At 34.1% G+C, this 15,584-nt stretch overlaps 1 protein-coding gene across 1 annotated transcript in view; it reads right to left on the bottom strand.

Annotated features, from left to right (window-relative positions):
* The window catches only part of ANGPT1 (angiopoietin 1), a 154,508-nt gene that overhangs the window by 55,435 nt on the left and 83,489 nt on the right, over window positions 1-15,584 (bottom strand). Inside the window, exon 4 of the mRNA XM_065752965.1 lies at window positions 15,016-15,248. Within this exon, the coding sequence (XP_065609037.1) occupies window positions 15,016-15,248 (233 nt within the window). The remainder of the gene's footprint in view (window positions 1-15,015; window positions 15,249-15,584) is intronic.

Raw genomic sequence — 15,584 nt, 5'->3', positions numbered from 1 at the left:
GTAGTTTTCACGGCAATAAATAGGAAGTATTACTTTCAGAATGAACTATGTACACAGTCCAGGCTGAGAAATCAGGGGGAAGTATTTGAGGATCCTAGTTTTTAAGATCCAGGAGATTCCCTGTAGAAGGAGTGTCGTCTGAGAGCGTTCCTTTCACTTTCACATACAAAAATGGTCTGACCCCACACGATACTGAAAAATATGATTTCATTCCAACAACACATACTTTAAGCACATCGGTATTCCCATAGAAATCCATCAGCCTACTCAGATTCTTAAATTAAACATGTCTATAAGTGCTGTATATTGCTCAGACCAGCACTTCATTAATCCCTTCAATAAGGAAACAAAATTTAATTCCTTCAGACACACTCATTTTCTAGTGACACAGATCTTTATTTATTCATTCTTTTACTTGAAAATTTGAGTTATAAAAATACAATGTCTTATTCACTCTCAATGAAGTGGTCCATACTGTAGATCTGGTGTTAATGATTATGGTGTGCAAAAGAGCAACAGTCTTGCTCCGTGTGGGACAATCTGGGCCATAAGAGAGTTTGCTTTGCAGGTTGTTATACTAATTCACCTGTGAACACTTCAAAGCAATATATTAGAATGGAAAATTTCTGCAAGATTATTTGGTGTTTATATCCTTAAACAGATGCAGAAACTGAGGAAGAAAAACGTTAAAGAGTTTTGCCCTGGTGGTTTTGTAAAAAGGCAAAAATGGAAAAACAACAAGTCTAGACTTGAACTGTAAGACTATACTACTCTCTAGTTACAGACAAAAGCAAAATCCTCTTATTTTCCCCTTCCCATGCATATTTTGTGCTTATTGTTTTTATCCAACACCACTGATAAAAACAAAACTAGTTTAAGATACTTGCGAGTAAACTTCATTTGGAAAATCAACTACTTCAGAACTTGGAAAAGAAAGGCAGTGCTAGCAATGCAGTAGGTGATACCTGTGAGATGGCAGAAAATGAGGCCCTCAGCAAGGCATACAGAACAGTGCATGAAAGTGTCAGGTTTTAAATAAATCATAGGAGTGAGGTCTTCGTGACTCACGTTAATTCAAGATTTCACAGTATTTTCCGTATGCAGATGGTGTTAGCATCAGGGCCAAAGTCCAGCTTGAATAATTACTTGGGGCTGCAGCCAAATCCCAGAGAATTTAAAGCAAAACCTCTCATTGATTTCAAGGGGCTTTAGACTAAATCCATTCTTCCCAGCCTGAATTTCCCTAATACTGGTGTTTCAACTGCAGACATTAGTTTCTCTTGTCTAAAAATATATTTTATTTTACTGAGGCAGAATCTTCATTTCCTTCAGTTTTAACTACTTACATTATAATATGTATAATATATGTGGAAATATCATCTTACTTCTATTTTACCATAACATACACATTGCAAAACACTTCAGAGTCACTCAGGGATATTAAGATTTGAATTTGGTTTTTAACTGAAAGTTAGACAAAAATTTAAGGATTATTTCAAAAAGTTTATATTATCTGACTTTAAAAATGAAATAAGATTTCAATTTCAAATGAATTAGAATTAGATTTGAAAATAATTTTCTCAGGAACTGAATATCCAGAAAAATATTTTTACCTTTTGCCTAGAGACTAGAGTAAACAACAAAACTTCTGTTGACATCGGAGTAGAAAGTGACAGGAACAAATAAATGCCTTGCGTACACTCAGTTTCTTCCTTCCCTTCAGTATCAGCCATCTGAAATACTGGAGACCACACAGAGCAGATGTGGTAATTCCCTATAGACTAAGCAACTCCATTATTTTACAACTGTGTGTTTCATGCACTTGACCCACTCTAGCCAGGAGAAGACAGCTTTCTTTAGGTGTCTGTGATCTCTCTCCCAGAAAATTAGATGTAGGGCTGTTACTTGTTGTAGCACAATACATTTAGTAAGACCAGCACAAAGTTAAGCTCTCCTAAACTGATCAGACTTTTGAAAGAGCCCGAAGTTATCAGAAAATTAATACTCAGGAATGTCACTGGTAATGCACTACCAAGGTAAAATATATTTTTTCTAATGTTTAATTTTGTTTTTCTAGCTCAATATTCCACATAGTTTCCAAATAACCTCTATTGCTCAAAAGCTTTGTTGGTTTTTTTTGTTTGTTTGTTTGTTTTTGTTGGATGCTTCAAAAGAAATGTCTCCTATTTATTACCATGGAAACTACAACAGATACAGGGAGCACAGTTTAATAGAGCAAATTGTTAGCTACAATACACCGTTCTTCAATGTAGTCATCACCATTAGCTATGCATTTTGTCCAGTAATGAACAAGAGCCTAATTTCCACACAATCTGCAGAGGTAACCTGCAGCCACTGTCATCACTGCTGAAACACACCACCTTACTGTGCTCACATTCACTGTTTGGTCTCCATACACATTTAGCCAGTATCAATGAATGCCAGTGGGTGCAATTTTTTCCACATGGAGGAATTAAATTACACACCTTCACTTCATATGCAGTTCCATGTCAGAGACCATTTTGTCAGACTACCCCTTTGCTGCCATTTGTGACATGGCAACAAAATGTAATGGAACGTTGGCAGGATGGTTTAGCCTCTACTTCCATATCACCAAGACTATTTCTGACATTATGGGCCAACATAATACAATAGGAGGCATTACTTTCGGAGCAGCCCTTGTACAATATTACATAGGCCTAGAATCCTTCATACATCCAATGACTGATATACCCTGGCTGACTCATGGTAAATGTATGACTAAATATTTAAAGGCAATAAGGTTCAAGGAAAGAGCTTTAAAACAACTCAGGTAGCCATTAAATTTCTTTGTTCAGCTTAAACTTCTTAACTTTCTTCAGAATTTTCAAATGTTAGTTTAGCTATTTTCAGATACTATATTTATTCAAAGGTTTATGCATCTACATGAAAAGATAAGTCTATTTCAAGTAAAACAATATCACAATTTTTAAACCTGAACAGCTGGTTTTAAAACAATTTTTAAACCTGAATAGCCAAAATTTGGAGCCCTGGAGGGGTTTTTTGTTTTGCCTTTTCTGGATGAATAAACTGGTGATGAAATCATTCCCCTACGAAGCCACAATGCCTGTGTGTAAAAACCTGCTTTCCTGAACAGAAGATTAATTAGCAAGCAAAATAAATCTATTTCACTGTATACCCAAAAGACTTCTGCTTAATTTTCAGTCCAAAAACTTTCTCCTTGGTCTATACTATCTATGTTCCCCTACCTGGGGAGCTATTTCTTTCAGTTGTCTGTTCTTTGGCTCTATTTTTTTTTTCTTCAAAGCCTTTGGTGATGGGTTGAGTCCAGGTAACAAAGCAGGTATCTCCTATATGTGCTCAGTTGTCTGCCAGATGCCTACTCCCATGTATATACGACAGCCCTGGCAGGGTAGCTGCTCTGCAGCTTCACAGGACAGGAATCCAAATAAATATGGCTTCTGCTGACCCAGGAGCTGTGAGATGCCAGAGCTGAGTGGCTCTACTGCTAGTGAGTGCTTAGTAAGTTAGATCCTAAAAGTTATCTCAAATAAAAGAAGTCTGTTTTTCTACCCAAATATAAAGAAATAGCAACTAACTCTAAAGAGGAGACAGTTTCTGAAATATATGGTAATCTAAAGTCATCCTCTGGGAATGCAAAATATAAAATATATAATACATATACTTTTTCTTATATATATGAAAATTTTCTAATTTTATTCTAACAGAAAATAATATTTCAAAATTAATTCATTGATTTTTTTTTTTTTTTTGAGAATTCTGGTGTGTATTTTTTTTTTTGTTTGTTTGTTTGTTTTAGGATAATGGAGTACTTAATTCACTGTTTTTCAAGTCTCTCAGATATTTAGTGAAAAAACAATGCAGCTTGTAAATAATTAAGAATATCAAACTGCAGTTCATTGTGTGGACCAAATCAATAAATCACATTAATACTTACTAAATTATTTAAGTACTGAACTGACATATTTTTGAAATCAGTTGGGACTGAGTTAATCACTAGAGTACTGTGTCCTGCAATGATACTGCTAGTAAATGAAAGACAGCTGTTGTTTTTATGTATGATGTTGATTTATTTGGACAGATATTTAGAGATTTCTGCATCATCTTATTTAATTATTTTATTTTCATGGCATAAATGTCTTGTTTGCCCAAATCTAATTTTCTTATAAGACTTGGTAGTCACGATACAAACCAAAAGACGTTTGCAAAAATATTCTTTGAGGTTTTTAATCTTAGAAGGAAAAGTCTCTCTCCAACAACTTATTGGTAAATATATTTTACCTAAATTCTAGCTGCTTTGTCAAAAGCAACTCACGTAAAAACTGTCTCAGATGAGGAGCTTCTAAAAAATTGGGAAGGAGAAGCGTGTGAACTGGTGTCTTTCTACCTACAGCTGCAGCATTCCAGGACCGGGTCACTCAAGGACTACAGTGTGGTAGTTGCTATCAGTATCCACACTGCACTCAAAGTTTGCCTTAATCTTGTCATGGTTCCAGACACACAGTGGGGAATCCTACACTTCCAGAGGATATCTTGTATCACTAACCTCTTTTCCAGGCATTTGTGTGCAGCTGCTGTGCTCCACAGCCTTTCCAGTTCAAATTGCAAATAGCACCTAGCTTGCAAACAATTTAATTGGGAACAGTTTGATAGTGTTATCAGAAAGATGTCAGTCAAATATCCCCAATGGGGAGACCTGGAACATGGCCCACACGATGCACATACAGAGTTAGCACCAGGAGGTATAAACAGATCTGACAGAGAAAGGTTGAAGATTATTTTTGTTTTGAAGATGAGAAGTACTCAAAGTTACAGGCACTCTTTCTTTGCTGACTTACAGCAGAGGTACAATGTGTCATTCCAGTGGCCTAGTCTTGCAGGTACCAACCTTTGCTTGGGAAAATATGTTGAACTGCAAACTAACAGGTCTGTGTGTTATGCCAGTATTCCCTTCAGTAACACAGTTATGCTGCACATGTTCTGTGCGCCACAGAAACAAGCACAAAACTGAAGTCATGCTCCAATGCAGATTTGCTCTCCAAATAACAGTGGTATTGCCTACAAACTGAAATGATTGCCATGTAAGGGCATGTTTCTGTACCTGGAAGGAGGATTTGAATAGCGTATTTCCTGGATTCCAGTCTGTTCAGATACATAAAAAGCCAATCATTTCTACTGCATACTACAATTTTTTCACTATCTGAAGCAGACCTAATATACTTGGTGGACTCTGTGTTATACTCTTTATCACCTTTTTTTTTTAGTCCTTTTTGTTTAGTTTTTCAGGCACAGGTTCAAATATTTTCCACAGTACTTGAGCACATCATGAATTACACTGTGGTACATTTTTCTATTTTTTCTGTTCATTTGTAGTAATTTATAAGATTCTATAATTTATATATTTTTTAAATTTCATTCATAATTGTCAAGAAACAAATCCCAAGTTTTCCATTCAAGATTTACTTGTGAGTTTACCTTAAACTTCATGGTTACTTAAACTGGAAGGAAACGGAACTCTAGTGCTCCTTCCTTGGGTGCACTCAACTGAATGGAATGGAAAATGCTGACCTTACTTTGAACTTTCAGAGTTTATGGCAGTATAAGCAAACATTTTCAGTTTATATTTCAGGGAGCATTTCATTATTACCCCCAAATAAATCTGCTGTATCATTTAAATGAGTGGTGCTGCTCTTCCCAGTGCTGTTGATGGTGGTCTCCAAAGCCAGAGTGAGTCAAGTAACATGAGATCCAGCAGAAGTCTTGGTTTTTGTTTTTAAGGAGGGGGTTTATCAGAATTCATTTTTTAACAAGCATGTAATTCCATTGGAACAGGTCCCTTAATTTGACTTACCTTATTGACTTAACTATGTGGTTCTACAATCATTAGAATGTATGGAGAAGTAAAAGAATTTTGTTCCCAAGGAGCAATGACAAAAGAAAAATAGTCTTTCTGCCATCAGACCCTAGCCCTTCATATTTCCATGCATACTACTTACTGCATGTGGGAGGTCCAAATGAATGTGCAAACCTCTCTTAATATAATTCAGCACAACTATCAAACTACACTGAAATGCAGTTAACAGGGCTAAGTTGATTCTGCCAGCCTAAGGACTAGCATAGTCTCAGATTCATTAGAAACACAAAGGGTCATTACATACAAGAATTTCAGATCCACATTTTGAAGGTAGGGAAGGGAAGAGAAAAGGCTCAGCAAATTGGTTGCCTCATATTAACATTTACAGAAAAGTTTTAGCACCAATAGAATATTATATTTCTCTTTTTTCCTCCCCACTAAGAGTGTACAGTAAGAAAAGCAAACAATGGCATAACAAGAGTACTCAAGCTATCCAAGTACTTATTAAATAAATCATTTAAAGCAGAATTCCCCTCCTGTAGTGCTGCAGGAATGGACTAGGTCTTGGAAAATGATGTTAACTTAGTGAGCTTTCAGCCTCTCCAGGGCATAATTATTTACTACCTAATAAATTATCAACAGTTATCAAGTTTGTTTCCCAATAAATCTGGCCTTAGTGACTGGTAACAACAATAATACTTCAATTCACTGTGTATTTGAAAGACATCACTTAGGAATACCATAAAGTGGTCCTCATTAGTGAGCTGAAATAGAATGCGTTATGGCCCCTTTACAAAGAGATAAAGACACTTAATTATCCAGCTGCAATATAGTTCCTTAATAGTTTCTGCTTGAGACAGCAGTTTTGTGAGTAACCAGCTATTCACAGAGAGATGAGAACTAAAGAAGTCTTTCACAAACTGCTAAAAGAGAGATTAAGTCACTGGCTTTGTTTAATATCTCCAGTGTCCATATTTCTTTAATTGATTTATATTTTTCCACACAGAAACCCTAATGTGCATTTAGTGTTTCCAGCTGAACCGTGGTATGCATACAAGAAAGATTTCATTAACAAACCATTTGGGTGACACTTGCAGTGTTGTTGGCTGGTTTATACATGCTTATATCCCCTCTAATATCTTTGGTGTGACTAAATAATACAATTTTCACAAAGGAAAGTGAAGAGGGATTTGGCACTGAGATATACTGTAGGAATGAGAGAGGGTAATTGATTTCAGTATTAATAACCAAGAAATGAAATACAAAAAATATATACTCAGTGTTCATTCTTCAGCAGTAATGAACACTGACCTCTTGCTGTCATTATCAATAACTTAATCGGGATAAAATACAGGATTCCCCAGTTCTGTTTTGAAGAGCCCAAATATTTTTCCCACTAGCAGATACATTAAATGTTGTACATTTAAATTAACTGAAGTATAGTATCTCTATTAAACCACAATCTGACTTGATCTTAATTTACACACTTAGATGTATTTTATTCTATAGTGTAACTTGCAAATTAAGTCATCCTTGCCTGGAGAAGGTATTTATTTGTAAAATATTTTTATTTGGTATTAGAAACATTATTTCTTCACTTTCAGAAAAATTAATCTGTCCCAATGTAAATACTGATCATATAAATAGCAGTGCTATTCTTTTCAAACCTTACTGATAATTGAAAGAAAACACAATTTCAGGCGCAATTCTCATCCTCAGACAATTAATTTAACAAAAGCTTCTTTAATGATTCTCAAGGAAGTGTAGACAGGTTTCTACATCTACCCCCTAAATGAATCAAGCAAAACTGACTTATGGAAGCTCTTAAACTTTCTGAGCATCTCTGAAAAATGTGTGAATATCCAAATTCTCCAAGGGAAACAGAGAGTCTATAACACATGAACAAATGAACCTGTGAAGTACAAAACAACGCTGGTGTAGATGTGCAGGTGTTTCCTACACAACTGCACAAAAATAAACTGAAGCATTGCAGCATCTCTCATCTGATGGTCTCATACATACAAGGCAAGGAGGACTGAGTGTCTTCCATGACACTCAGTGAAAAATTAAAATTCAATTTTTTTTTCCCTATGTTTCAAAATACAGATACAGGCGGTTCAAAAAGTGGAACAGACCTATAATAGCAAGGTTTGTGAATTGTGGATGGAAAATATGATTTTTTTCACAGCAACCTTCTGCACATTTTAGATTAGTGTAGAATATTTCAGTTGGAATTAACCTTCAAAGATCATCAAGTCCAACTTCCTGATCACTTCAGAGCTAACCACAATGAGGATAATGTCCAAATGTCTCTTGGACAGTGACAGGAATGGAGCATAAGCTGTCTCACTTGAAAGTCTGCTCCAGTATTTCACCACTCTCACACTAAAGATTTTTTTTTTCTATATCATTGTACAAACATGTCATCCTTAGCTTTGACACTTTTGAGGATCAGTGTAGTTCTTAATGACAGAATAAGATAATGGCTTCAGTGCATTAAGTTTTGTTCAATGATAAGGTGTGGCTGTTCCAGTTTTGTAAAATTAATTTAATTGTGTTTTTATATCATTCTTACTCAGTAGTAAGAAAAAATAATAGAAAGATTTAGAATTTATAGATTAAAAGTGACATGTTTTGTTATTTGTTTTAGGGTTATCCAATTTCTGCTTCCAAAGAAAAAGAAAATGTTTGTCATTTTTTCATGCATTTATTTCTTCTAACTGTTCTTAAAATGTGTGGATCAAGGCACTCTCTTGATCCACACCAGATTTACAGCTTGCAGCTAAAGTTGGTCATAAACCTCATAAATTTAGCAAAAAATCTTGTTCTAATTGTTTCCAGGCTTCAGAAGAAAAATGAAGTGACTGATATGCCATACAAGGTTCTTTCCTCAGGAGTTACACTATATCATGTTGAACAAAAACCTTAGCAAAGTTAGGGATGAGGTAGAAAAAGGAGACAAGTGTTAAGGAGTTAAAGGAGATTTCTAGTGAAATAGTTACCTCAGAATATATCTCAGATGAATAGCAATATTATTTATGCTGTGCGCATAAAATCACTAACTGTATCGAACAACCTTATTCTTCTACTCTGCTGTCTAAAATGTATTATATTTAAGTGGTCTAGTTAATTTACTTCAATATATAGTTGAATCAATGCAATACAAAAAAAAATCATTTTGCTGAACTCAATTCAAATATTGACTTAAAATTAAATTTAGAAACACCTGAATCTTTTAATCTATGCTGGCATCCTGACAAACCTTTTCTAATTCTCTTTTTCTTCGTAAATACTGACTTATATAAGTTGTCTTTGAAGTCTTGCTAATGAAATAGGCTAGCTTCTCTGTTGGGGTAATTCTGTTAGTGTCAATGGAGCTTCCCCTGCGTCTGCAACCTTCAGGTCATCCCTTTGAAGTTCTAATTCCATTCTCAATATGTGTATTTCAGTATAAATTTTAACATCATAACAACTGTGTTCTAAGAAATGGAATAAAATACTTACCCTTAAATGTTTTGCGTAAATGAACTGCTATGCCTTTTAAAAGTGTGTATTCTAATAAAATGAAATTTTGGACATATTTACTTTCTGTGCGTATTTAAAAATATGAAAAGTACTTATAAGATTGGAGATTTGAACCTTCCCAAAAATGTCAGACCCACCAACCAAATTATTTACTTCACAAACTCAACTGGTACTTCTGGGGAGGTAAATTCCTGGCATATGTGTGTATTATTCTGAGAATTAAGCTTAGCTTCTCATCAGCATTCAAGAGGAAGCTAATGCCTCATTTCTCCCCTACTAGGAGGTCACAAAAACAGACGTTCACGACAGAAGTTTCTTTATTTTTCCATTAGTCTTAAGTACATGATTTTAGACCAAGCATTTTAATAAACTAGGCTAATATGCAGTCTGACAAACAATATAAAAAAGAAAAAGAAAAAAGAAAATGAAACCAGAAAAGGACAATGAATGTTAAAGTTAAACGTATTTTCATATTGAAATTATAAATTCCCTTATGCTGTGGGTAGGAGTACTTAGAAAGTTATGCAAATTAATGTTAGCATGATAGGCACACAAGTTCAATTTTCTTTTACTGGAGAAAAAAAAGAAAAAGAACAAAGTATTTGAAAATAGATGGCACTTCAGACTGAGAGCATTTTGTGACCTTTAGCTTTAAACATAATCTCCCACTGGACTAAAGCAATTTCTGAATTACTTAGTTTGAACTTGGATATGCTTCTTTGATGAAGAGTTTATCTATTACTTAACACAATCTGCAGTGCATTCCTTGAAGTTTTCTCAGTCAACATTAAAAATCCTTCTGGAAAGTATTTTTTCTGAATCAAAAGCTTAGTAAGTCTCTCACACACCTTTTACAGTCTAGATATTTTCTGGTTGCTAGAAACAATAACGTGCCTAAATCAACAGAACTTTCATGTTTTTTATAATCTGAAATACTGATAATACCAGTTGAAGGGAAAGAAACAGAACTTTATATGGACTTATTAAAATTTTAGAACTCACATTCTCAGACATAATATTTTCATCTGGAGACCTGTGGAATCTCATCATGGATAGAAATAGAAGGCAATTGGTAAACCAAGGCTATCTGTTTTTCCATTCATACACTCAAAACTTTATCCATCCTCAGATAACATAAAATGCTTTATCCATCCTCAGACTAATGTTAAAAGTAGTGTAAGGAACGAGTTTTTTGAAGAAAATGATAATCACAAAATCTTTGACAATTTTTGCAAACAACACAGTGATCTGTATCCAACTCTTTGTTATCTTCTCTAAGTGAAGGACTTCTGCAGCTTTGCAGATAGATGTGCAGTACCTCTATGATGATAAATTAAGCATTCAAAATTTCTATTTCTCTACTCTTCTGTTGCAGAGAAGTAAAAGTTACAAGCATGTGTATCTTTTCTAGAGTATGGAGATTAGTTAATTTCTAGAAAGCTTCTTTAAATTTCTACAATACTGAACAACCATTTCAATGAGGTACGTGTCTGAAAGCACTGCTTTTTCAGAAATCCTATTTTAGAAATTTTTTGACAGCTCCTGCCACTATTGTTTAGCCTAATACAATATATAAAAATGTGATAAGTTTAGCCATAGACACAGGCCAAAATGTAGACTTGTGTGTCCCCACAGTAATCTGCATTTATTTGACTCTCTGTAGTCTTTGGGACCATTCAGAGTTTCTATTTTTTTGGGTTACATGCAAATAAAATCCTAGAATCACCCACAATAGGAGAGAGGTGGGTGGTATTTTGGAAACCAAACTCACAAACAGTTCGTGCTTAACAGGTGGCCCCCATCTCAAAACCACTTTGCTACAAATCCAGCACTGAAAGTGGGATCTGGGTTTTATCTTTTAGTCCATCTGTATTTTTAAAAATTATCTTCTCTTTTAATTTTTCTTTTTCTCTCTTCCTCATTTCCCTTTAAGTTCAGAAATCCTCACAACATGTATCTAGCCATGGTTGAAGTCCAAAGCGGATTACATGGCAAGGTTGTCATCCAGTATTAGGGACTGTATTAGATAAGTTTCTCAGAATGTAAAACTAAACTAAAGCAGTTTCTGCTCAGCACTAAATCTCCACACTAATTTTGTCACAGACTACTAATAAGCAGACTTCTGAAAGTCTTCTAACTTACTTAATCTAAAATAAATATAAATATTCTGATACAATTATGTCGTTATTGGAATAAAATTATCTTATGATTTACAATCAGAAAACAATGGTTGGCTTCAAAGGAAGTCATTCAACTGTAACTGTAACTCTAATTTTACTTAAGATATCTTTTTTAATTCCTAAGTTTATTTCACAAATTGGAAATTTGTGTATTATGACATAAGCAAAAGAGATCATTTTGCTGTCTGTGACATTTTTGTTCTTATCTCAGAAGAGATTTTAGATTTCTTGAGACTGACAATATATTGTGAAATACATAAACATATATATCAGTTAAAATACAAAGTTCTATACTTTTAAAAAGGTACTTAAAGAAATTCTCAAAATACTGAAGTTTTAGCCACGTTTCTCAATTCCTCTCATCTACTGTTTCCATTCCTGGGAAGCTACTCATCTGTAACAATCTTGCCTCTTAGACTTAATGCCTTAGCTCACACTTCCTTTCACAGACGAGTACCAACAGCTAAAGAATTAAGTTTTAAGGGAGTCCATCTTTTACTAGCTGTTCATCTTTATAATAATTCAAAAATGTTTATTAAATTCAATGATATCTAGCAATCAAATCTTCACATAATCAAATATTGTTTTTGTCAATGACATATATCTGCTACTGGTCTTCCTCTTCTCTCCAGCACTGGCTATTACGTAGATTTCCATAACAGCATTGTACAGATCTTTTTTCTCATCTGATAATTCTGTATTTTACAGTTCTCTCTCCTCATATGGAAATCGTTCCAGATCTGTAATTATTTCCCTTATGCTATTCTGTTTTGGATCATTTCCATTTCTGCTATATGCTTTATGAAATTAGATGACCAGTATTTAACAGCAGAAGGTAGAAGGGATGTCACTGATTTATGTTTCACATTTTGCTATTCTCTACCTCCCAGCAAACATTACTTATGACATATTTAGTGTGTTAAGTATTAGTGCACATAAAGATTTGTGTAAGACTAAATTCCATATTTTTTGTAAGAACTGTGAGTAGCTTTAATTTTATTTCCCAGCTTCTATTTTCAACTCTTCTATTTTCAACATATATTTGCACAGGCTGAGGTTGGTAGCAATTTTTATTACAATGATTTAGATTTCTGCCTTCATTGAAATAGTCTTATACTCCAGGAAATTATTTTAACTTACGATGTCTGGCTTCTTTTCAACTGTGGATATGTTTAACAAAAATATTAGTCAGCTCCACTTATACAGTTAGTAGAAACATTTCTGCAATTATTTCTTTTTAGATTTTCTCAAAAAGGAGGAATATTCTTACTGTGGTAATAAACAAACAAACAAAAAGTGATAGTATCCAAAACTAAGTCAGAGTTAACCAGTTAAGATTATGTTTAGGCATTTGCCATGCTGAGTATCTTACACTTCCATAATTGCTCAGCTGTAGAAAGACTGATGAAAATTCAGGCTTTCATGCATCTGAATTTGGATCCAGGAGCCCAGTTTTTAACATCCACTTCTGAAATCTTTATTCAAAATCTTTCAGCTAAGGATTCAGTTTAGAGAAAATGTGTTTTGGTTTGTATTTTTTTTTTCTTTGAACCAAATTTGGAATATTTTGAAAATCTTTTCCTAATCTTAAAAAAAACTTTCAGTAAAGATCCATATGAAAATAATCAATATTTAATATAGATATGAATTTTAAAATACTCCTGAGCTACATTAGAAAATCCTGAATACAACTTTGCCAGGTTTCTTTGCCAAAAGATCGCAAAACATGATAAATGAATTGCACTGCATCACAATTTTTCTCTACCGATATGAGAACAGCCTACTATGAAGGATGTTATTTTCTTCAAAGTGCTGGGGAACTGTCTAACAGAATAAGCAGAAGGGAACACTTAGAACAAATATGAGGACAAAAAAAAAAAAAAAGTAGTCTATCAATATGGGTCCAAGCATGAAACACTTCCAAAGGATGAGATGTAATCCTCGCCACTGGAACTATTCAGATATAAGCCACACAAGTTGCATGGGAATATACAGCAGAGAGCAAACCCACACTGCCTTGAGCTGAATAGCAGGAATTATATATTTTTCTGCCTATTAAACCAAATATTGAGCAGCGATGCAGGTGAATTATATATTTTTTTAATTTTTAATAATTATCTGTAGCATTTAGAGCTCTACAATTACCAAGAGGAAATGTGCTGGGGACCTTGGAGTGCTAAACCTCACACAGACCTTTCCTCTATATATCCAAACTCAACAACTAGTAGAACTTGTACATCGTTACTCTGTGTTTACCCTGAATCTTTTCTCAGAAGAGTTTTGATGATCTCTTTGATGTTTCTTTTATCAACTTTCTTCCCCCAGCAGTAATTTTAACTCAGTACTTTGTATATCAGACACAACTGCTAATTCACTTTTAGTTGTTAATATTATATGGCCTTTGCTTTTGCATTATCCCTTACAAATCTTATTCCCTCTATTCTATATAACTGTGCCCTACTTTTTGTATTTACTAATGTGTTAGTTCCATTGTCTCATTTTCACCCCTCACAATGATCTCCAAACAATATTTGTCTGTTTCTGCTACCTGCCTAGGATAGTTGTGATGAAAGGAGTGTCTGTAATGTTTTTAGCATTAGAAATCTCAATTTGTTTCTCAGGGTCTAGAAGAAATATGTTTATTAACATAGTCAAACTTGAGGAGAATTGTCCTAGATGGTTAGTCATTTGTTTTTTTCAAAAGATGTTATTTTTTTATTACATGTTCATAATGTGTCTTATGTACTAAAAATTCAATCCCTTATTATAAGCAAAAACTCATTCAGTGGAAGAACAACTTCTTTTGGATGGCTACTGCACCTTAAGTGCCAACAACTGAATTCATCAGCTTTAAAACACATGTACAAAATGCAAAGAATCCTGGTTTACGTTCATACATTTTCTCTCCAATTACTGTAAAGGTACTCAAGACTCGGTGCCCATAAAGTTACCATCAATAAACACAGTTGGTCACAGCAGGAAATAGATGCTCAAAGGAACAAAACATTATTGCTAATATGAAGTCAATGAAATTGTCTTATAGCAGCTAAGGTTATGGTATAACAACTAAATGATATTAAATTTAAATAAGATATGACTGTTAGTAAAAGGGTTGGCCTCAGCACTGTCTAAACATTATTTGATTGGTAGGCTTTTATGTGGTCTTTTGTCCTCGATTTCAATCATAGAAGTTATTTTGGGTTGGAACAGACCCATAAAATCATCAAGTCAAACCATTACCTAACTCAGCTAGCTCCAACTCTAAACTCTGTCCTTAAGCACCACATCCACACATCTCTTAAATACCTTCATGTTCTTCTCTTGGAATAAGCTCATTCAGTTATATATATATATTTATACATATATATATTTTTTAAAGCACTTCAGAAAGAAATTTCCTAGTATTCATAATATTTTATAATTCTTCTTTCTTACCTCCTTCCTTTGAACAGAGGGTAATTAGAGTATGAACTGTATCCATCAATTCAAGCTGCTGCTTCTGTAGGACACTGTTATTAGTTGTTGCCTTGCTTAACTGCTTCTCTAATTCTTGGATTATGTAGCTTTGCCGAGTTACCAAACTCTGTAAATTCTCTTTTTCCTCTTTCAAAGTGTCCAGCTCTTCTTTATGTCTTTCTTCCATTTCTAAAATTTTGTGCTCAAGCAAACTAAAATAAAATAAAACATCATCAGACATTATTTCATGATAACATATTTCACAATGCAGTAAGTAAAGCTACTTTATCTTCACTGTAGAATCCAATATATAAATTATTTATTCTAAAATGTCACAACTGTTAATTCAGCACAACATTCTCCATCAAGTAGATAAATATGATTGATTTTAATGTCCCATTTTGTAATTATTTGCTTAAAATGGTGCTTAAAAATACAGAGCATACAACTACATGTCTACCTATTACAACCACCCATGTGTATAAAGATATGGACAGTAACAGGTTTTTGTTATAGAGGTTCAAGCAGAAAAGTCTGAGGTAGGGAAA

Source organism: Cyrtonyx montezumae, unplaced genomic scaffold (assembly GCF_038088225.1).
Source record: "Cyrtonyx montezumae isolate F1298 unplaced genomic scaffold, pur_monq_1.0 scaffold_8, whole genome shotgun sequence".
Taxonomy (NCBI): domain Eukaryota; kingdom Metazoa; phylum Chordata; class Aves; order Galliformes; family Odontophoridae; genus Cyrtonyx; species Cyrtonyx montezumae.
Note: the sequence above shows the minus strand (reverse complement) of the source record. Positions and strands in the feature narration are given on the sequence as shown.